Here is a 23,441-nt window from a genome sequence, read left to right on the forward strand (position 1 = left end):
GCCTCACGCTTCCAACACAGGAGTTTAAGGTAAGTGACCGGGGCGGGGGGGGAGATCCTGAGAAGGGGGGGTTAGGGAGTTAGAGGGGAGATACTGAGAAGGGGGGTTAGGGAGGGAGGTCTTACTGTGTGTGTGTGTCTTACTGTGTTTGTGTGTGTGTGTCTTACTGTGTGTGTGTGTGTATCTTACTGTGTCTGTCTCACTGTGTCTGTGTGTGTCTTACTGTGTCTGTGTGTGTCTCACTGTGTCTGTGTGTCTCACTGTGTCTGTGTGTGTCTTACTGTGTCTGTGTGTGTCTCACTGTGTCTGTGTGTATCTTACTGTGTCTGTGTGTGTCTTACTGTGTCTGTGTCTGTCTTACTGTGTGTGTCTTACTGTGTTCATAGCTTATTCAGTTATTGTAATAAATATTTTAGCCCATTTTTTAGCTCAAAATATTTTTTCCTTTTTTTTCTCCTCTAAAATCTAGGTGCGTCTTATCAGCAGGTGCGTCTTATAGAGCGAAAAATACGGTATGCACTCCGAAGCCTTGTTCATTTTGTTCACTTCTGTGCTGTGCTAATAGTTATTCAGGCCTTACTTATTCAAGCACCTCTACCAATGACGTAGGCTTGAATAACTTTATTAAACAGCACATAAGTTAACAAAATGGACAAGGCTTCGGAGTTTGTAGTTTGTAGAGGTCTGGCCCTCTAAAACCATTCCAATTTCTCATGTGGCCCCATGGGAAAATTAATTGCCCACCCCTGGCTTAGACTGATAGGCAGGACTGCGGGAGATCTTGCTGCGCTATACAGATTGTTCCTTGGTGGCGGGTCCCATGAGCCCTGTGGGGGCCTTTGTGTGTCTGCGGTGGAAGTGTTATATTGGATTGGGGGCAGGGATCTCAGGTCTGAATAAAAGACTACCTCGATTATAAGTCATTTTTTCCAGTGTTTTTTTTTTCTCTAGACGCAAATACAGTGTTTCTGTTAATGTGTCAGATATTCTCAATATTTCTCATAAAAAAAACATATTTTTTCCCCCCGGATTTTAAGGAGATATTACAGCCACCGCCAGTGCCAGTGCTATGTAATATCTGTCTCAGTGAGACTCATCTGAAAGAGGTCCTCGGGAAAAGAACTTTTTTATTTCCCGCGCTCATCTTCTGTCTCTCTTACTTTATTTGACCCCCCCCACGTAAAATCCACATGTAATTAGTTTCCAGGCTGATCAAAGGAAAATGAAACAGAAAAAATAAGTAATGAATTGTGTTTCAGTAAAGTACGTTTGTTGCTTAGCAACTGGTTTAGCGAATGCTATAATTTCTCTTGTGGATCCGTACTGCAAAAGAAATTTCGATTTCTGATAATCGCATTATATGAAATGCACACTCTGTTAGAATCGCGCAAGTACAATGCTTTGCTGATGGAATATAATTATGCTTTAATTTGCAGGTTCGACAGGCGGTAACTATTGTAGTTGGTGAATGGCTTTTGAACCTCAGGGACAGATATTCCTACTTCCATAAACTAATACCTCTTCTGCTGAGCAGCAGTACTGATGAGATCCCAGAGATTAGGTAACTGTCCAAAATGGTTCTATATTTTGCTAATGAGATTATATATATATATATATATATATATATATATATAATCCTAAGATATTTTATTTTTATATTTTTATTTTATACTAAGTAAACTGTTGTATTGGCTTCACAAATTAAAATGATCCATATACACCACTGTTCAAAAGTTTGAGGTCACTCTGTTGGGGGCTGTTTTCATGGACATTTCTAGCTGTAACATAATTGCAAAAGGTTTTTTTTTTATAGATCAATTAGCCTTTTAAACTTGGATTAGCAAACACTAAGGGAGTGAAGTGATGGGAATGATAAAGGAGTGATGGGAGTGATAAAGGGCCTCTATACGCCTATGCAGCTATTACATTAAAGATCAACCATTCCAGTTACAAGAGTCATTTACAACATTAACCCTGTCTGAGCTGGATTTCTGATCCATTTTATGTTATTTTAATGAACAAAATTAGCATTTCTTGTAAAAACAAGGACATTTCTAAGTAGTGTATATTTGTTAGAAAACCATAATGTGTTATATGCGAATTGGTATGTCCTTTCTACCCTTTGTACAGCGATGCGGAATCTGGTTGATTTTTCACGTGTTTTTCTTTACTACAGATTTCTCCATGCTAATTCTCTTCTTTCTTTTGCGATTACCTTTCCCTTTTTTTGGATAATAATAATTTGATCGTTGTTATTATTTGTGAAGTCATTATGTTGTTGTTTGTTTATGTAGACAACTGGCTGAGAAATACTGGGATAAAACTGGCTCGCAATGGGAAACGGAGAATGAAGAAGATCTGAAAGACAAACTTGACTTCAGTGCCCCGTCCCCATCATGTTATCCGGCTGGAGGTGAGCGATTCTTTAATGATCGGGGCAATAATGCTTCATGGTAATGGTTACTTTTGCTTTTACGGGATTCATGTAATTTATTTAGCGAATGGTTAACGCTAAATTCCAGATAGTTTTATAAATTACAATAGTAACAAAAGTAGATTGAATTTTTCCCTTTATTTTCTGATTTCTATTTCAGTACGGAGACCCGGATTGGGATGTCGAGAGTTAATATTCAGGAACCTGTCCAAAATCCTTCCTGCCATCAGTCACGACATTACCGACTGGGTCGTTGGGACGAGGATTAAATCTTCCCAGCTCCTTGCGGTTTTGCTGCTACACGCCGAAGATCACACCACTCAACATATGGAGCTCATACTGAGTACCCTGTACCATTCGTGCTTAGATGAGGAACAGAAAGTTGTGCAGAGCGTGGGTATAAAGTCGGCATGTGGGTTACGTTAACCTAAAAGCCCCGTGAATTCCTATCTCGGAACACCATAAATCTTGGTTATGTTTATTACATAGAGAGGTTTTCAGGTAGGATAGTTAATGTGCTGTAGGGTTTTGAAGACCTGATTAATGGCAACAAATAAAACATGATGGAATAATATCACCTTTTTTATGACACCTTTTAACCATTAATCGGCAAATTCTTTCAAAATGAAAGTTCTCCTTTTCTTTTAGATAAGTCTTTAAAGAGGGGAATGTCAAATGTGACCTAAAACCCTAGTTTTTTGGGGTTTTTTTTACATCCAGCCCCGGAAACACATCTTCCAGCACCAAGTAACTAGTCAGGGCAGCTTGTACAAGTTCCACTTTCCCATGATCCCTCAGTTAAGTCAAAGGGGATACCTTTTGTTAAGTTATAAAATAAAAATATGTAAAGCTTTTGGAACCTCAGAACGGCATTGTATCCATCGGATGAAGAGACCCCCCAAGGTCCTGAAAGATTATATGACTCTACATTCTCCATGATGGCCCAATAAATGGTATCGCCTTTGACCAAAGAATTGACGTGACTGTGAATGGATTTAATCTTGTTCTTAGTAAATGTTGATACCTTTTATTTGCCCAACATTACATTAATTCTGACGCCACAAAGAATTCCAGAATTCTTGAATTAAACTTTGTGCTGCCAAGACATTCCTGAGTTGGAAGAGACTGAAGTCATTTTTTCTGGATTTTTGAGCCGTTCCTCACACTTTTGGGGCAATGTGACAATCATGCATTTTTTATGCATGTGTTTCGGTTACAGCCTCTTTACACATAGAAGGCGGTATAGGAAGACTATGCTTATGATATCACGTTTAGAACCGTTGTTTTAGTTTAAAACCAACATATTTTTTATTCACAGAGCGTGCAGTCGGCAGAGTTAATCGGGAGGTTTGTGAACCCTGAGGTGTTCCTCAAGTTGATTTTGAACTCGCTTAAGAAGTCTCCTCTGGCTTCACATCTGATGGTGCTGGCGGCGTGTATCCGAGGAAGCTCGAGAGAACGGCTGAAGCCCCATTTAAACCAGATAACCAGTGTCCTGTCCCACGCGGAGACCTGCCAGGGGTCCGAAAAGGTACAAGCATTTATCTGCAATCCAGTGTGATATAAGGATGGTATACAAATCGATTAAAGGAAAAATGGTTGAATTTTTTTTTTTATGTTTTAATTATTTATCCCACTGTTATAAAATACTCCCAAAATAATAGTAGCAAAAAGTTAGCAAAGGATACTGTCCTGCTCAGCTGCCCCACAGTCCTGCTTTTTGCGGGCAGTAGGGATCATAATATGGTTAGTAAGATCGGATGATCACCCCTGACCAGCCTATGGCACAACAGACCTCAATCACAGCACCCATGGCCTATGTGGTGTATTGTAGCTACGTGTCATATCCCGGCGTTCTGCCTCAGTGTGAGCAAGGCACTAAGGTACGCCCGTAGTAAGCACTCACCCTGCCAGATACACTACTCAACAACAGTGGTTGATTTGGGCATCTGAAATGTTGGAGGCTCAATACACAGGGATGTTTTGGAGTTATGGTATTTGCATGTCCTATTAAATATTTCAATAATTAAGGCTTACCTTGTAATTAATAAAATGATCAAGTACTTGCCTCCTGGCAGCACCTGACATCCGTTCAATGAATTCTGATCAGGCTCACATTAGCTTTAGATGTTTTTTCCAAGGCTTCTGGCTTTATGATTCTGGCCTGTGCCCGGCATGCAATACACTATATAGAAAAGTATCCATGCGCGGTTTACACCATATATCCTGCTGGCTTTTCCCTTTGGGTTGTTTTTATTCCCGTCTGTGATTACTTAATAAAGTGATTTCGTATCACGTTTGTAATTTTTCTTCTTGTGTTGTCATCACCTGATAAATAGTGGGCATCTTTTTAAAGGAACCGCATCTGGATAATTACAATAAGGGGCTGTCATCTCCATACAGCTGATTGATGTCTCTTCTGGCCAGAAGTTATTACAGCCATTTCCAAAGTGTTGATATATAAGAAATGCCATTGATAGCCTCCGTAATTGCCACCAGCAGTTCCAATACCGTTCTGATGACTGACCGTCCGTAACGGTGATTTGATCTGTTCTGGCAACAGAACTTTGTGAAATGGAAGCAGTCATGCTGGGGAGTCAAAATTATCGGCTTAAAATGAAATAGTGTCAGCACCCCTTGGTTTCTTGAACGCTGATTGCACTTTAATAGCCGGCTGAGATAGATGTGTGTGGGGGGATGACTCTTTCCCAGGTGGGTAAAGCTGCGATATGCACCTGGCAGTTTTGCCGCACTATATACATTTTTGGAAAACCGCTTGCTATTTTTGCCAGGTTGACAGAAGCTGTTGTCGTAGCATCAAAATTACATTTATTTTCCAGAACAAAAGCTTTTTTTAAAACTTTCATAATCCTTCTAAATTGTAAACGTGTTTGAGAAGGGGCCCTCATTAACTTTCTGCAAGTCTAAGTTATGTCCCATTTACCCATTGTACTTCCCTACAGAATATGGTGGTGCTATAAATCTATAAATTATAAAAATAGTTTTACTGTGTCCTGAGCCACATAAGGCTCCCCTTTCTGTAGAAAATACCGCTCTAAAACTTTCCTGTAATTCCAGTTTTGTTAGATAGCAACTTAAAGGTTTGGCCTATAACTGGGGCAATATGGTGTGTGTGATATACGGTATATATATATAAATACACACACTAGTGATACCTGCTAGAATGTTCTGTGCCTCCCCACCAGGTTTCAGTGCATGTCTTCCATCAGGAATAAAGGATAATATTTATCGTATCAAATGTTCTGATTTGTACAGTTTCTCGTATTACGTGTTCTTTCGTATTTATCCAGGCAGAAATAGGCTCCGTCGCTGGTTGGTGGCCGCTGTCCCCCCATAAGCTGTATCGTTCACTCCGCCGTTTGCATGCAGTGACTGTTCTTTTTAATGAGTTCATCGAGCTGCGGGGAGCCAACAGCTGTAGTGTATAAAATGAACCCAGCGGTGCTACAAGGCTGAGGGATATATATATATATATATATATATATATATATATATATATAAATATATGTGTGTAATCCACGCCATGTAACCCGAGAACAGGTAGAGCAGATTTATGTCGGCTTCCCAGCCACAAGCGATTCTAACACAAGTAAAGCCAATGATATCATGTAGCAAGTGGCAGGAATATAAAATAGTAAGTAGGGTCTGTGACTTCTAATATAATACAGTTGTGATCAAAGCATAAGCGCAGCATATAGTGCCGGAAGCCGTGATTTACTGCATGATCTGTATTTTCATGGTTTTTTTTTCTATAAATATTCTTTTTTTTTTTTTTTTTTCAGGTTCTTTACCTGGAGCAGCTCCTGATCTGTGTAGACTCTTTGATAGACGTCTGCCGGCAAGACTGTGAAGAGGTCTCCTTGTACTGTATGAAAACCCTGATCACTATACTGGCCAGCCCGGCGGCGGAAAATCTTTACCAAAAGGTAGTTTTCTAGGGCAAAATGTCTGTGCTACCGGTCAGTGGCTGCCGGCAACCAAACAGTCCTGCCCGGTTCTGAGAAAGCATATTACAAGTTATGTAAATGTATTTTTGACCGTAGATGTTTGAGTAACTAGAATGATCCAGCTTTGCAGTCTGTATACGTAATCTTAGGTGCAGGAATGTTAATGTTCTTGTAATGTTTTTCTAGTCTCATTTACTATTTTCTCAACTTGAATAATCTTCTTTTTGGATGCAGGTCCAAGAAGTGTTGCTCTGCTTAGCCAAGGTACAAGGATTAGCCGGGCTCCAGGATCTGTATAGACGGCACATTCAGCCATTATTGGAGTGGACATGCAGTAATCACCAGCACTGGACCATCTATTCAGTAGAACGAGTGCAGTTTGAAGTCATCGTCACGGAATCGGGTAAGATTTAAATATGTATTTTTATGCACATCCGGCTGCAGTCACACGGACTGGCTCAGCATCATGGAGAGAGAATGAGAATTTTAATCAATTCTTTACATTTTAAATCCGTAGCCTGCATCGTTGAAACAAACAAAGCCATAGGCGGGAAGTGAGTGCAGTCGGGGCCGCATGCTACCTCTAGGAGCTGAGTGGGGGAGCTTGGTTCTGAAACACGAGTCCCAAAGCCTTGTTGGCTGCTGATCCTTAACACAGAAATTACAGTTTTTCCAAAACTACATCCTTTCTGTGTTACTGTGTCTCCGATACCTGCCGTTAATGGAACAATAAATCATTGAAGCTCCTCGCCCAGTGCCCCACCAAGTGTTTCTATGAGAAATACCGAGCTGAGCTCAGACCCCTTTAGTTAAAGAAAACACTCCGGCCCATGGCCCAGTCAGTCTGTACACCGTTTGGGTACAATCCTTATCCCAGCTGCATGGAGGACATGCGCCAAGCTCTGAACTAACACATATATATATATATATATACAGACAGACAGACAGACATACATTCTATGAGGAACGGTATAGGCGCACACCCAGCTTAATTGAGTTTTAAAGCTCTTGTATGAAGTACTGGCGATTCTGTTACACCCCATGGCAATATATTAGCCGACAGCACATCAAAGTACCCCAACTCGTAGAGGGTCCTATCTAATCCCAACGTAGGTACTAAGTCATAAAGCAGCCCACCTTTTAACCTGCAAAGCTGCTCGTGAGCGAAGAATGGAAGAGGCAGCGAAGAATTTAGTTTGGTTTACTCGTCGTTGAGTATAAGTTACAGTAATTAATGAAGGTGGGGCTGCCCCCGTGATGTTTTATTTGAGAACTTCAAACATTTCCTTTTAACCTTTTTTATTTCTATACAGAGAATTAAAAGTGGTGTTTTACTTGGTCTGTGTTGTGAGAGTTCGTAATGTAGTCTCTGTGCCATATCCCATCCTAATATGCCGGTGTTTTCTCCGGAATGCTCGGTCTGTTTTGCCGGGGGCATCACTCTGTCGTGTTATGCAATCATTATTTCCCTAAAGAGACACAAGGAAGATTTATTTAGCTAATTAAGGCATATTTCTGTGAGCCGGCCCGGTGTCCTGAATTCCATCTCTCCTTGTTCATTGTTTTGGTCTTTTAGTAAAATAAAGTGATAGCGCGGCCCTGTGTCAAGCATAAATGAATGTCTCTCTGGTTTAACTATCCATTATGCGGTTTTAACACGGTAAATGTCTATTGTCGGTCCTTCATAAAAACCCAGTGAAGTCAATGATTTAATGTTCTAAAAACAGCCAGCCTAGTATACCTATCCCCTTCTCACAGGAGAACAGTTAATTTGCACCCGAGGGTGCTGCAGGGTTATGTTAAGTGCTGCATAAATTGTGGGCGCTATATAAATAATAGATGATAATAATAATGTTGGAGATTATAGCACTCCTTTCCTGGTTAGATATCCATACTTGCCATTCTGTTGTGTGACCGCTTACAATCATGCCATTGTACAGCGCTGCGGAACGTGATGGCGCTATACAAAGCAGTAATAATAATAATTAAGGTACTTTTTGCCCCTTCTTGCGTGTTTTTTATTACATTACTTGCGTGTGTTCTTCAGGTCCTGTGATCGGGGAGAATCTTCACCTGTTGGTCCCGGTTTTGAATACTTGCCTTCAGCCAACTCAGGAACCGCAGATGCGCCTGAAGCTTTTTACGGCGCTGTCCAAACTGCTGGCCAAAGCCGATGAAACCGTCAATTCTCAGGGGTGTGTGACGTTTGCGGTGACTTCTTTTTCCTCGCAGCGGGTGTTTTTAATTCTTGTATGTATTTTGGGGAACTGGAGCCTGTGTGTGTCTGTTTGTTCGAACGGGAACGTTTCAAAGGCGTATTTCTAAACTAGGTTTTAACTAGAAAAAGGGTTTAATCTAAAAGCAGTAACGGTAAACGGGACGCACCGTGGCGAAAACTTAAATATTCTATTCTGTAAGCTGTCAGGAGGACAAAAATATCCTGCAGATGGTGCCTATTTTGAAACCGTATGAAGTGTTTTTGTAAGTATCCCCTTCGCCAACTGTTGAAATATTTAAAATTCCGGGTTTAAATATATTCTGATCTTTTCTTGGGCAATTCTGTTTTACTGATGTGCGTTTTAACTCTTTCAGTTATTCACTCAATCCCTAGTCTTTGCTAGTAGTCAGTGAAGCTGTAGGCGGTAAGGACCGATTGCTTAGATAATCAGAGGCATTTAGTTCGGTCTCTGGGGGTCTGGAGGCTCCAACACTCCCAGTTTTTAAATGTAATACGAGGAAGTTTTTCTTTACTAAGAGGGTGGTTTCTAAATTGAACAGCTTCCCAGCAGACATGGTTGAGGCTAATACAGTGAGGGGATTTAACCCCTTGATGACAATTGCCGGTCCGGGCACGTCACGGAAATTCATGTCGATAACGACAAATGACGTGCCAGGACCGGCACGTCATTAAACGGGTGCAGAAAGCGATCTATTTTCGCTTTCTGCACCGAAACGGCGTTGCTGTAATGCCTCGACCTCGAGGCATTCAGCAACGCCATTATCGGCACAAAGGGGCCATCTCTGGCCCCTCCCCGGGGCGTCAACATCCGCCATACTTTGTATGGCGGCGGACGCCCGTTTTAAAAGCGTTTAGGAGGCGATCAACGATCGCCTCCTAAACTTAAATGGTGTCGCTGGAATGCCTCGATCAGGAGGCATCCAGCGACACCAAACACTTACCTTTGGATGGGCTGTGACCGCTCCGGAGAGCGGTCACAGCCGCAGCTGCCGGTAATCTTCGCCATCTGCAAGATGGCGGCGGTCCGGGAAAATTCAATAAAGAAACAATAAAGTCTAAAGAGTTCGCTAGACGGTCTCCAGACCCTCTAGAGAACTCTGGCTCCACTTGCAGGTTGAATATAGGTACTGCATTCAACCATGCAAGTCAATGGAGCTCAGCTTTCTAATCACAGTGTGATTAGAAAAAATAAATTAAAAATAAAATAAAATTAATAATAATTAGAAAAAAAATAGTAAAAAAACAGTAAAATGTAAAAATAATTTCCCACTGATGTCACTATCAGGGGAACCTTCAAGTTGAAAAAAAATGTTAAAAAAATAAAAAAAAAAGGCAAAAAAAAAATATATATATAAAAAATATATTTTTGTGAGCAAGTCCTAAAATTAGCATATTAGCTTAAAACAATTCTCGCATGGAAAGAGTTAAAATACTGGCATATTAAATGCCCATGGGGTGTCTACTTTTAAAAAATGTATGATTTGATGGGGTAAATTGAATTGGCCGGGTTCAACAAGGTCCCAATTAACACGGGGGGAAGGATGGCCACACATCTAATTTCCAATTAGAAAAATGCACACGTACCAAATGTGGCCTTTTAGTTCCCCCCAAAAATGACAAACCCATGCATGTGGGGTATCACTGTACTCAGGAGATGTTGCTGAACACATATTGGAGTGTCGTGTGACAGCGGCATATACCAGGAGCTGTAAATTCATACATAAAGTAGGTGTGTGTGGGAAAAATACACACACAAAAATACTACTGCAAACTTTAAAAAAATGCTGGTGGTAAAATGTGTGCATGCAAAGAGTTAAAATACCAGCATTTAAAATACCCTGGGGTGTCTAGTTTTCAAAAATATATGGTTTTGTTGGGCACACTGAAATGGCCCGGCTCAAAGATGTACCAAATAGGGCACGGGCAGTGGATCCCCAAATGCCAAAGTTCAACATTGAAAAATGTGCATGCCCCAAATGTGGCTCTTTTGCCCCCGAACAGCCAGGCAAAATCATTCATGTGGGGTATCACTGCGCTCAGGAGATGTTGCTGAACACATATTGGGGTGTTTTGTGATAGTGACATATACGAGAACTTTTTAATTCATACCTGAAGTAAAATGTGTGTGACAAAACAAATGGAAAAAAATGACTATCACAAAGTTTGACAAAGACTGGTGGTAGATATGGTGCATGGAAAGAGTTAAAATACTAGCATTTGAAATACCCTGGGGTGTCTAGTTTTCAAAAATATATAGCTTTATTGGGCACACTGAAATGGCCCGGCTCAAAGATGTACCAAATAGGGCATGGGCAGTGGATCCCCAAATGCCAAAGTGCAACATTGAAAAATGTGCATGCCCCAAATGTGGCCCTTTTGCCCCCAAACAGCCAGGCAAAATCATTCATGTGAGGTATCGCTGTACTCAGGAGATGTTGCTAAACACATATTGGGGTGTTTTTTGATAGTGACATATACCAGAACCTGTTTATTTATACCTAAAGTAAAATGTGTGTGAAAAAACAAATGCAAAAAAATTACTACCATAAAGTTTGACAAAGGCTGATGGTAGAATAAGTGCTTGGAAAGGGTTAAAATACCAGCATTTGGAATACCCTGGGCTGTCTAGTTTTCAAAAATATATGACTTGATGGGGTAAATTGCATTGGCCGGCTTCAAAGATACCCGAAATGGCACATGGGGGGAAGAATTACCAGATTTGGAAAAAATGGCTTTGAAATAGCAAAACGGTACCTGTACTTATTGCTCCATAACGTGCAGAAAAAAGCAAAAAAACATAAAAACATTGGGTATTTCTAAACTCAGGACAAATAGTAGAATCTATTTAGCAGGTTTTTTTATTACCTTTTATAGATGAGTAAAAGATTTTTCAACTAAAAGTTAGAAACAGTCATTTTTTTCTAAATTTTTCACCATATTTTATACTTTTTTTAATAGTAAATAATACGATACAATCAAAACAATGTCATCTAAAGAAAGCCCTTCTTGTCCTGAAAAAAACAATATCCAATGTGTGTGGGTTCAGTAAACGGGAAAGAAGAAAATTACATCTAAACACGAGCAGCGCAGAAATGTTAAAACGGCCATTGTCACGAAGGGTACAAAAAGTAAAATCAGCCTTTGTCACGAAGGGGTTAAACATGCATGTGATAAAGCTATCCCGAAGATGAGACCAAGGACTGATTAAGGTCTGAGTCTCTACATCAGAAAAAATGGGCCGACTAGACGGGCGGAATGGTTCTTGTCTGCCATAAAATGCTGTGTTTCAAATACAGTAACGCAGCAGCTTTTATTGTTGTTTGCATTTTCCTTTAGTTTGTTCTGGGTTTTTTTTATATGAATACTTGATGTGAATCTTTGGATCTTCCTTCAGATCTGCGGCTCTGACCCGCTTGTATGATAGTCACTTGTGTGAGATCTTGGTACAGGGCACTCAAAAGCTGAATCGCACATCGCATACCCATAGAGTGTTTATTAAATCTCTGCTTAATCTTTTCATACAGAATTCTTAAGCAAAATAGGATTTGGGATATTTTACTTACCTTTTGATGAGGTGGTCAGAGAACTAGCGATTACTAACAATACTAAACCGTCTAGAGACTTCTTTTCTCTTTACATATAATATAATTCTTTCTGTTAGGTATTCGGTTAGCAATTCTTGGTCTCGAAATGCCATCTACTGGAAGAGCAGACTCTGGCATTGTGCATAATAAATGTTGTGACCCAATACAAGAAGACATTATTTGCCATTGGGTTCTGGATTACCCATGTACTAATTTCTCTTGTTTCCAGTATTGGTATCATATATAATATAATATTATATATATATATATATATATATATATATATATATCTCTGATATCATGTTCCAACTCTTAAAACATGACCTGGGTTTTAAGCCTATGAATACTTTTCTAATTTAGATCTTTTTTAATTATTTAACTCCGCAGGCAGTTCCATAATCATTCTCAGGCCATCATCAAAGACATACTAGTTCCAAATTTGAAGTGGCATGCGGGTAGGACAGCCGCAGCCATTCGTACCATCGCAGTGTCCTGCCTTTGGGTCCTTCTCCAGAGCGAAGTCCTGTCTAAGCGAGAGGTACGGATATTCCAGAAGAGTTGTCCACCAAGCAGCGTTTTTCCTTAATGATTATATTTTAGAACACAGCAGACAATCTGTCTGTCTGCACAAAATTGTTATGAGCAAATGCTCATTCTTTGATTCTTGCAAAAGAAAAATAACTTTTACATAACATATGGAAATGTTATGTAATGAAAGCTTACTTATACTTAAGTAAAAAAAAGTTATATGTAAGATGGCAATAAATGAAACACATAATAGCGAATAGAAAATGTATAGCACTTTATAGATCTAGAAGTTCTGAAGATTGGATATCTGTTGGATAACCAAAACCAATCCGTCCCAAAGGGTGGAAGGGACCGTCTGTAGGTTGATGGAATCTGCAAATATCAGAAAGTCCACTAGGTGGCACTGCTGCCCCAAAAATAAAGTCCTAGTTTCTTTTAAAATATTTTGTTTTATTAAAATGTCATTATTGTAAATAGAGGAAGAAAATATTCATAAAGAATCTCACAGTACAAATAAAATAAGAAATCTCCGCAGTACGTACGGCCTTCCAATTGCCTTTTCAGAGTGTTTTAGGATCAGAAGTTCAGTGAAAGTGTTGAGATAAGAGACAGGTGCTGTAGACAGGTGTTCTCAATGTTTTCCATTCATTTTCTAAAAGATTCTTCAAGTGCAAGACGTGTTGATACCTCCAGTGATCACCACACTAGAAGAGGACTCCAAGATGAGCCGACTGGTGTCTTGTCGCATTATCCGGGCCCTTCTGAGCTTCTGTGAACAACATGTGGACCCAGATAAACTGAACAAAATATACCCTGGTAATGTGTCTTGTTACGTAGTATGGTATTGTCTGTCCTTTGTGGTACTTAAAGGGGCTTAACGCTTGTGTAACTAAACACAGCAGTAGAAACACTGCTTGTTGTGTTGAAAGCGCAAAACCTTCCCAAAAATAATTATTTAGTCATGTAGAATATTGCCTTAGCTTTTGCTTGCTACTTCTTATTGTCACACGACACAAAAGCAGGTTGTATAGCTGGAACTGAAGTTTAGTGGGAAAAATAAAAGGGATATACTAAAGTTAATTTCCTTACCATAGTACAGAGTGTGGGCAAATAATTGTGTAAGTGGAACAGCACCTTTAACCAGTTTGTTTAGACCTGATCTGCACTCGCTGGTTTGTAAATAATTATATATTATTCTAAGTAAACGCTCGGCCCGTGGCATACTCAGCTCATCTTTATCCTCAGTTGTTTTCTGTCTCCGATTCCCTGCTGACACCGTCAGGATTTTGTGTTTTGCAGAGATATTGAAGCGCCTCGATGATGCATCCGATGAAGTCAGAGTGACGGCTGCCAAGACCCTGTCTGTCTGGTTTAAATGTATCCATGACGATTATGACAGGACAACATATAAGAGCCACTTAGAATTTTTATATAGGGGTCTTCTAGTGCATCTTGATGATCCAGATACCACCATCCAGGCTACAGTATTCGGTAAGATATATTCCAACATTCTGTGTTTTAACCCCTTAGAAGGGGGGTGCTTAAGTAATATGGCACATATAGGAGGCCTAACACGATTATACCTATTTTCAAGTCTGTTATTCTCGGTGATGAAACAAACAAAAATATGATGTCTTTCTTTTTGCTTTATCTTTTCTAACAGAAGTTTTAAAGGAAGGAAGTGTCATTAACCCATCTTTGCTAGCCCAAGAAATCGAAGCCGTCCGAGATAAACACAGAACAGCGACTTACTGCGACCGGCTTCTGCATCATATCGAGGAACTGAACTGCAGCAAGCAGACGGAAGCCACGTAGCCGGCGCTTAACATTAATCCGGGGGAATATGTCATAAAGGGGAAAATAGGAAAAGATTCACACACAAAAAATAAAATGCAATAGTTTTTTTTTAAAATATATTCTTTAAAAGTATCAAAATTATTAAGTATTTAGAATAATTAAATATTTTATTTTAATGGCTGGAAGATGTAACTTATTACAGTCTACTATACTGCCCGTTTATCAGTAGATTGGGAAAAATAGTTTGATTTGAGTAGTTCTTGTTCCCCAGTCATATACTTTGATTACATCTGTAAGGCACAGTTATTGTTTCTGGAAGAACAGTTTGCGTCCTTGTCCCTGAGTATAAATCGGCATCACTATACCTTCATGGCTGATTTAGATCTTACACTTGTTGGATATTTAAGTTTTAATATTTTATTAAGCCGTAACCATAGAGCTGATGCTGGAGGAAACATGTCCCCCAAAACCTCACTACTGGATGCACCAAAAGCATCAAGTTCTGTAAAGATTGCAGAGTGATTGGAAACTAGGAGAATAACAGCAAGGAGGAACCGTATGATACTCCAAGGAATGTTGAACGAATTTAACACCACATATCATTAATTATATATAACAAAGCGGAAAAAAGTAATTTTTAGTTCATGATTAGGCAGCTGGTCGGAATTAATGTGTTTCTTTTGCCGCCAACTAATGCAGAACATAATTAACTTATTAAAATCTATTACTGTGCGGGGAAGACATTCAGGGTTATGTATAGAAAGTAATTCTAATGCAAAGACGATCTTATCAAAAGGGCGCCCGATGGAATGGTCCAATAAGCAACTTTGAAGGAGTTGCTCTTCACTTTTTAGACGTGACTTAGGCTCCCAAATATCATAAAGCCTTCTTTATTCTGTAATCATGCCACACAATATGCACGTTATATTACAATATCCAAACAGCATCCTGGGATTCCCTGCTGGCTAATTTTAACATGTTCAGTAATGATGATGGGCAAGCTTTTCCTGCCTTTGTTTTATGCCTTTGTGGCCTCTACATTTTCTAACCTCTTCGTGCAAAGTTAAAATTTCTTATCAAGTAGTTGTATTTTTTATAATAACAAAAAAACCTCTCCATTCTGAATGTAGAAGAATACCATTGGGACCCATGGAGCTGCAGCAGCTCTGAAACTGAAAACAGATTGTGGTGTCAGGGGATGAAGATCTGACATGCAATCTACACGTGACAGCCGACTAAATAACACACCTGACAATCCTATTACACGTCCAGGGCAGGAGGCCACTGGATCTTCAGCCGCTATGTCGTGAAGCTGTGATAAACACAGGTAGTTCATAAAGCCCGGAGTGTCAACATGGTGTACAAGATAAGCCTACGATGTAACCTTCCCTTTTTTCACTCATATTTTCTAAAGAATAAACAGATAAAATACAGTATTTTTTTTACTCTCTGTTAAAAGTCCTTATCACATTACAAACCGAGCTTTAAATAAAAGAATGGTGCAGTAATTCTTAAGATGTGCCTTTCGATCTGTTCTTAAATTATACATTTTGAATATTTGGAGTTTTATTATTAAATTATTCAATTCTATCATCTTTTATTGTCTCATGGTAACAGTCTATCATATCATCAGTCCAATTATTATTCTTTGTAGTCTGATCAAAACGGACATATTTTAGAATTCAGGAAATGCTTTAAGATATCTCCAAAAATATTACCACAAATCCAAGGCTTGGGTCTCCATGTCTGTAACTTCTATTTCCAACAAAATATAAATTGTACACGAAGCAGATATGTCACTTTATTCTTTCCTCTGAAGACTCTGAACATAGAAACACAAACATTTGTGATTTGTTTTTCCGGTTGCTATGGTAACAAGCTATTCTTGCCTGTTTTCATGTCTAATGACAATTGAGTGCACCCAGCAAAAAAAAAAATGAATGAGGCAGAATCCTATTTCTTTAAAATATGATTTCTTGGGAAGGGTTGGACATTTAGCAGCGCTGATGATGTTTCAAATGCTGTGTTAAAGGTGCCGCTTCGCTTATCCCGCTCAATCTAAGTGATTACATTTCTAAATGTGCCATCTTTTCTGGCCTGGGTTCTTTAGGTCCTTGTACCTTTATTGTTATTAAGCTCTCCACGCTACTCTTCTCATGTGCTATTGATACTTTTGCCTTGTTTATGGTCCACGTCTGAACAAAAAGTTTCAACTTCAAAAGTTAGCATTCAGCTTGAAAACATTCAATAAAATAATCAGACATGTAAACATTATTCATTTGCAGGTTTACATCGCACACCTAGGAGAAATATGAAGCCACAAAATAACAAGGGACTAAAAATATAACCAAATTTGCTGCTGGACAGTAGGGGTAAGGGCATTTTTATATAAGCTACATCATATAAAGCCTGGGTTCATAGTTGTCATAGCTCTTCTTTCTTATATTCCAAGCCTTGGCTGGTATTAGAGGAAACTGCCTTGAAAATCCGTATTTTCTCTGCATGCTTTTGAAGAAGCTCCTCTGTTACACCATCTCTGAATTTAGGCTGCTGGACCTGATAAAAAATATCATTGGTTATTGGCAAAAAATGCATGGAGAAACCACTCATCCATATACAAAGAAAACATTAGGAGACGGATGATTACTTTCTAAACAAGTGATACCTGCCTCAGAGGCCTTTCCTTAAACCATAAGCACTAATAATAAATGAAACAAGTAAACTCCAGGTAACAACTTCATTCTCTTAGCTTGCTCTTTGTTTTACAATCTGTGTAATGGTTTGGCGTTATTTGTGACCATTAGCAAATGTAATAGAAATGGAATTATTAATTTGCCCATCAAACTTCACTTTATAATTTGTAATCATTTTTATACATTCAGTCATTTTTCAGAGCTTCAGCCCCTCATCGTGCGAGTCAAGGAACTGGTAACTGGTGTTGCTACGAGTAAAGCAAAAAAAGGAAAGAGACACCAAATATTGGAGTGAACCCCAGAAAATGTCCATGTTCATAGTGAAGAATGGGGGTGTGCAAGTGCCTTATCACAGCATGCTCCACTCACATAATATTGCAAAGGGAGAACGGTACTTGACTGATAAATTAACTAGAAGTCTCTGGCAATCTGTGGTTGAATTATAATAGCAATGTGCTTCCTACTTGCAAAGTCAGCCAGAACCAGCCAAAGAAGGACCATAACTAAAAAGATAATGTTCCTGTTATCTCTCTCTATTCGTACGTTCCTGATTATTTGGGTCTGGTTAATTGGATCTGCCAGGTTTTGTAAAGGGGGAGGAAAAAGGAGAGGATTGCAGGACAGGTAATTGATTATATGATGCTGTTTGCACTACACAGTTTCCATGGGGTAAATTGTTATACTGAACATCTCCAAAACAATTACAAGGGGGAAAAAAGGAGATTAATGAATTGATATACCGTCTCTTAACACAGTTGCTGCACGATACAAATGGACTGCGGTCAGTCAAAGCTGAAGATTGAAGGCATGTGTCCCAGTTCTTAGAGTGTCCTGACAGATTGCAGGAGCAGATTTCTGCTAATCATTTCAGACTCCAGCAAGGGACTCCCATTCATCACCTCCAATACAAAAGGTTATTGCACAGACCCTCACGTCATTCCCAAATCAGCCTTTTCTGGTTCAGCAGCTCGATTATGCAAGTTTCCAGAAAAAGGCATTTTCCGAAATCCTCTATCTTTGGATGGACCGATTTCAACGGGTATTCCATCTCGATCGTTACTTGTTTAGAAGACAGGTGGCTTAGTGTCTCAACGGACATGCAGCTCACCTTGACGCAGAGGTGTATTATCAAATGATACGTACCTGAAGATGGTTTCTCTTTACCCCAGTGCATGCTGTTGAATATACGTAGCACAGGTTTGCCTCAAGTGAGCTTTCTTTCTCCTTTAGAAACGCTTGTTCGAACTTCTTGCCATATAAACCTGTGGGAAGCACATCTGTTTATAAACTAGTTTAAAAGCATGTTACAGAGACAGACAAGAAATGTAATCCTGGAGAGCAGAAGCTGATGAAGACTATGCGGCTCAGTGATGTGAAGACTGGCAAAGCCCATCATGCATTGGTGGTAATCACAGGTCATCACCTCCAGCTCGCTGTATATCACTGACAAGACATTGTTGTAGGTGGCGTGGAAATTGCATTGGGTTCCCTCAGTCTGTTTACTGGGCTTCCGATCTCAGGCCACAAAAAACATTAAAACAACCCCCGTAATTATTACCCTGAATGATAGTAAAATACAAAAAGAAATTACAAAAATACACATTTTATCAAACCCGATGCCTATGCCAGGATATTTGCCCCATACCACCAACTTAATCAGGAAATCTGATTGTGTTTTCCTTTTAAATGGGTAAAATTGTATATATCTACGTATAACGTGTTGTTGCCATGGGAATTAACATTAGAGTCAGAGTAAATTCCTGAATGGTATGTATTGAAACACTTTCATTTAGAAAGATAAGGTGGATGCCGGGTATAATCATAAGCGTGGAGATTATTTGAGATTATTTATCTGTTGTGTTTTTACAGTGGGTTAATTGACAGGGTTAAAGTCTACATGCTAAATAATGTTATACGTTTATGGCTCTGGCAGATTATTCATATATAAAAAATAAACTAGGATTGTGGTTTATCTGAGTAGTGCTAAGCAACACAACAATAAAAAGCCAAGAATTTAGGGCTCGGAGAAGTTAATGTAATTTCAACATGCAGACAATATGAAAATAACCGGCAGCAGCTCTGACTCTGACGTGTGGAGTGACCTCCAAGGCACATATATCTTTTATTCAGCTCTGGTCCGTGTATAAATGATTATATCACAGCCGAACACCTTTAGTTGGGTGAGACTTCTGTACTACCAAAGGCACATATCTCGCTGCTCCCCAGGGGTGGTGCTAGGTTTTTAGGAGTTCACATATACATCGGACTCTAGCTTCTCTTATAAGTCTTAAGGACTTTATAAGTCTTTGCTTACATGGTATTCACTGTTCCCTCACTTACAGTAAGGTAAACATGGGGCCACCTAGATATACCATATGGTTTGGTAATACTAATGCTATCCACCTACTGGAATGTAAAAATGTTACAACCTAGGAATAAGTAACCAACGGAGGAGAAGTAGGATATTGCTGAACAGTAATGAAGAGAACAAATTTGCCACTTTCACTTACTCACGTTGTCCAACACTAAAAGGGTTCATGGTTAGGAATCAATTCAGATAAACAGTTGCTGGTAAATATACTCGGCCTCTCTACAAAGGCGAAGACACTGTAACAAAGTTCACAGCCTAGTCTCCACCTATGCTCAATTAAACTCTCTTCATATACAGTATTCAGTATACAGTGACAATTTGCATGCATAGAAGTGAAGTTCGGCTTCTAATCAGATCCTGCCATGCGTAATATGGTAGGCATAAAATAGATTCTAAATGTGAAGTCTACAGGAGAAGTGCTGCTTCCCTGGGACTAGGTGTCGGTTTCTTCAATCTCTGGGCAAATGAGACTAGAGTCTGCGGCATTAGAGACATCACCCTTAGGACTATTTACTGCCCAAAGCCTTCACATTTAATTCTCATTCACATGACATATAAGCAGGCTTTGATATGTTGTTATCGGAGAAACTGAAAATCCGTCCTAGAAGTTACTACGTTGTTTTTAATGAGATCTGCTAAGGCTTATAGATGGCGCCACTCATGTTTGGTCCAAGTGGAACAGCACCTTCAATGGCAGGTAATGGGTTTACAGTGAATATGCTTCCTGGTTGATATATGGCTGCCATCATTACATGCCTTCACTGCACTCACCTAGTAAATGTTTACAGGCAGTATTTGCCTTATCAGCTGCAAAACTCTGCTCCTCCAATGTGAGCGTCTCACAAGCCCTTCTCATATAGTCTTTGATCTTCGGCGGGCTCGGCTCAGATTGACCATTTAGTGTTTTTTTCATTTCTGAAACACAGGTGAGTCACGGCGGTAAAACACACGTTCACAAGTCTGCAGTGTTGAAAAGCTGGTGTACGCGGGAAAAAGATAAATACGCACCTCGTACAGTCGCTAAGCAGGTTTCACAATATAATCCTGCCAAGAGAAAGAAAAACATATGGGTTCCTGTCTCATCACTTTTTATTCATTATTGTAGCATGCATTGTATTTGCCTGAAATGCCTCCAAACTGCCCCTTAAAGGGCAACTCAGACTTTAGCGGTAAAATTATATATTTAGAGTTCCTAATATAATTACGAGACATGGATCCAGGCAAATATTCCCACTGATCGCCCCATATTTGCACTAGAATCCACTAGAATCCATCGTAAATATAGTCCCCTGTGTCTCCACCCGTGAAGCAAGAACATGTAATATTACCGGGGTGCTATAGTCTTGTATTCCCGCGTAGCAATCTAGCACGTCTGCCATTTATTAGACATTAGATCTCAGGTTGTGATGGCCTCACAGGGCCTTATCGTCATGGTTATTGGTTCACTTTCTAAACATAAATCTGTCAATTCAGGGTTGATATCCCCTTTAGCTATATTTTATAATTAGAAGGCCTCATATTTCACACAACGTTTCCTGAAATTATGTGCATAAACTATTAATTCTGTAAATCATTCTCAAGAAAAGAATTTGTCTCTGCCTATTTGTTGTTATACGGTCCGCAGGAAACAATTTAAAATGCGCGGTCACACCATGGCGGGGGATGTATTTTTTAACTCACTTTAGGTTGTGAAAATTCCAAAACAAATTCTGAAACACATTTTACTTTGAAAAAGTATTTGATAGAATACTGACCAGTGTTTGAACATCTCATGAGCAGGATTACCAAAATCAGAAAGAAACATTAAGTGAACTCAATGTATCCCTTCCTACAGAAATAATCCAGTGGATTCCCAAATTACAGAATGTTTTAGTTTCTCCAAGATCAGGCCCCATGGGATATTACCAAATCTGTATACCTGATGACTATGCCCATCCAAGGATTAATCTCAAGCCAACTCTGCCCTAGCAATAGGAAACTATCACCATCATCTATCACCACTAGTTAAGAAGTTCATAGAAAATTATTACTTGGGTTTAAGGTAATAACATAAAAAAAATCTTATCTTTTAATAAAAGTTAGAAGACATTAATATATTTGCTACTAAAATGTACTAGTGGTCGTATTTAATTTGTTAAGAAAAGTAAAGGATATTTGTTGAACCCATCTTTCATATTTTAGTTTCCATAGCTGTGGACAATGAGATCCAGAGCTTTCTACTAAGGACAATTCTGAAAAAGAATGAGTGGCTGAGCCTCATACACCTTCAAGGCCAACATCTATCCATTTGGGCTTTCGCAAAGACTGGTGAATTCAAAAAAGAACTTACTTTCGTGAGGAAGCTCAACTTCTGCCCACACTAAGAAGAAGAACATACTCCATGATCCAAGAGCTAACCCAATGCCCTTCATTCCTGTCTTGATTATCTGAAACCTGTGTGATAGCAGAATGAACCAGACGGTTCTGTATGTGAAGAGGTTGGGGTAAATGAATGAAAAAACTCGGAACACTCTTTAGACAGCCCGTTGGAAATTCTCTCAGCCAGCGCAGCATTGTTACTAAAATAAAATCACTACGGAAACAATGAGGTCAAATTTCAACAAAGGGGTGAATTCCGACAAACGTGTAGAGCAAGAAACCCATTCTGGATCTGGAACGAGGAAATTCTTTTTTTTAGCACTCCGAACCATTTTCCTTGAGTATACAGAGACACGCATTGCTATTCAACAAGATAGATATTTCATAAAGTACGGGAATATATAAAATTTTTGTCTAGTGATGTCATGTTATGACATACTTTGCCATTTATCAAGTAGAACTAATTAAGTTTGCAATGTATCGATACCAAATCCGACCTGCCTTGGGACCTCTGTTGAGATGATTAGAACTTCTTTGCTAATCCTGTTGCTTTTAAATACAGCCTCCATGACTCTTTGTGGGCATTATGGGAATAGTTGGCTACTAAACCTCCCATCATTTCATATGGGGAGTAAGGCCTCTCCAGCAGGTTTTTTTAGTTTAATTTCTTATCCATTTAATTTATAAACACAGCTGTGAGGTTTATACAGCCGAGCAGCCCAAGAAACAGTCTAGGTTCACATTAAAAACAGAGAAAGTTAAATAGTTTTTAAGACATTTTAATAAAAGTTTCCCATAACCCCAAACATTTTACAGGGGCCACTTGTGACTCGTGGCGTGGCTAGCAGGCAAGCATTCGCCAAGATTTTATTCAGATTTGTGACTGGTATCTTTTTATATATTTCCTTTGAATATTGCTGTGTTCTATTTGAAGGGTTGCATGTATACACATACTTTCTGATGTTTGTATATACACGGTGACATTTAGGGCTGCACCCTATTTACACAATTTTATTTACTGATGCATTTCCTGTTGTATTTATACACATTATTGGGCTGTAGATCATTCCAAGCCGCTAGAAAAGAGGGACATTAGAAATGTGAGCCATAAACAGGGACTCCTAATTAAGGAGACTTGTCAGGTATAACACTGAGGCAAAGCAAACTGTAAAGCAGGAAACCCCATTACCCCACATCGTCCGGCCTGCTGTGTGACTAGAGTCTTTCCCGCCCAGACAGGACTACTGCGTCGCTGACGTCATTACGCTCAGAACGCTTTCCATTTACGGAGCAGAGCTGCCCGTGCGGCACATAGGATCGGCTCCACCCACAATTAGCTTAGTGCGTAGAGCGGTTGGTGGTTATTATTTGGATTTTTTTTTTCCCCGGTGCAGCGTTTTTACCGGAGTAAAGCTAGCAGGTAAAGAACAGACGCGGGTAAAATCTCCTCACAGGCAGGGCTGACCATG

The 23,441-nt window shown here is 39.5% G+C and overlaps 1 protein-coding gene across 1 annotated transcript in view; it reads left to right on the forward strand.

The window, feature by feature from the left end:
• LOC149283510 (dynein axonemal assembly factor 5-like) overlaps positions 1-23,441 on the forward strand; it is a 31,297-nt gene that overhangs the window by 4,286 nt on the left and 3,570 nt on the right. The window contains exons 3-14 of the mRNA XM_089497460.1: positions 1,437-1,561; positions 2,295-2,413; positions 2,595-2,827; positions 3,753-3,965; positions 6,238-6,381; positions 6,637-6,805; positions 8,450-8,597; positions 12,613-12,763; positions 13,413-13,569; positions 14,053-14,244; positions 14,417-14,564; positions 17,433-17,497. Of these exons, the coding sequence (XP_089353586.1) occupies positions 1,437-1,561; positions 2,295-2,413; positions 2,595-2,827; positions 3,753-3,965; positions 6,238-6,381; positions 6,637-6,805; positions 8,450-8,597; positions 12,613-12,763; positions 13,413-13,569; positions 14,053-14,244; positions 14,417-14,564; positions 17,433-17,497 (1,864 nt within the window). The remainder of the gene's footprint in view (positions 1-1,436; positions 1,562-2,294; positions 2,414-2,594; positions 2,828-3,752; positions 3,966-6,237; positions 6,382-6,636; positions 6,806-8,449; positions 8,598-12,612; positions 12,764-13,412; positions 13,570-14,052; positions 14,245-14,416; positions 14,565-17,432; positions 17,498-23,441) is intronic.

The sequence above is a fragment of the Sceloporus occidentalis genome, unplaced genomic scaffold (genome assembly GCF_023333645.1).
Source record: "Sceloporus occidentalis isolate IW3139 unplaced genomic scaffold, rSceOcc1.0.p SCAF_103, whole genome shotgun sequence".
Classification (NCBI taxonomy): domain Eukaryota; kingdom Metazoa; phylum Chordata; class Lepidosauria; order Squamata; family Phrynosomatidae; genus Sceloporus; species Sceloporus occidentalis.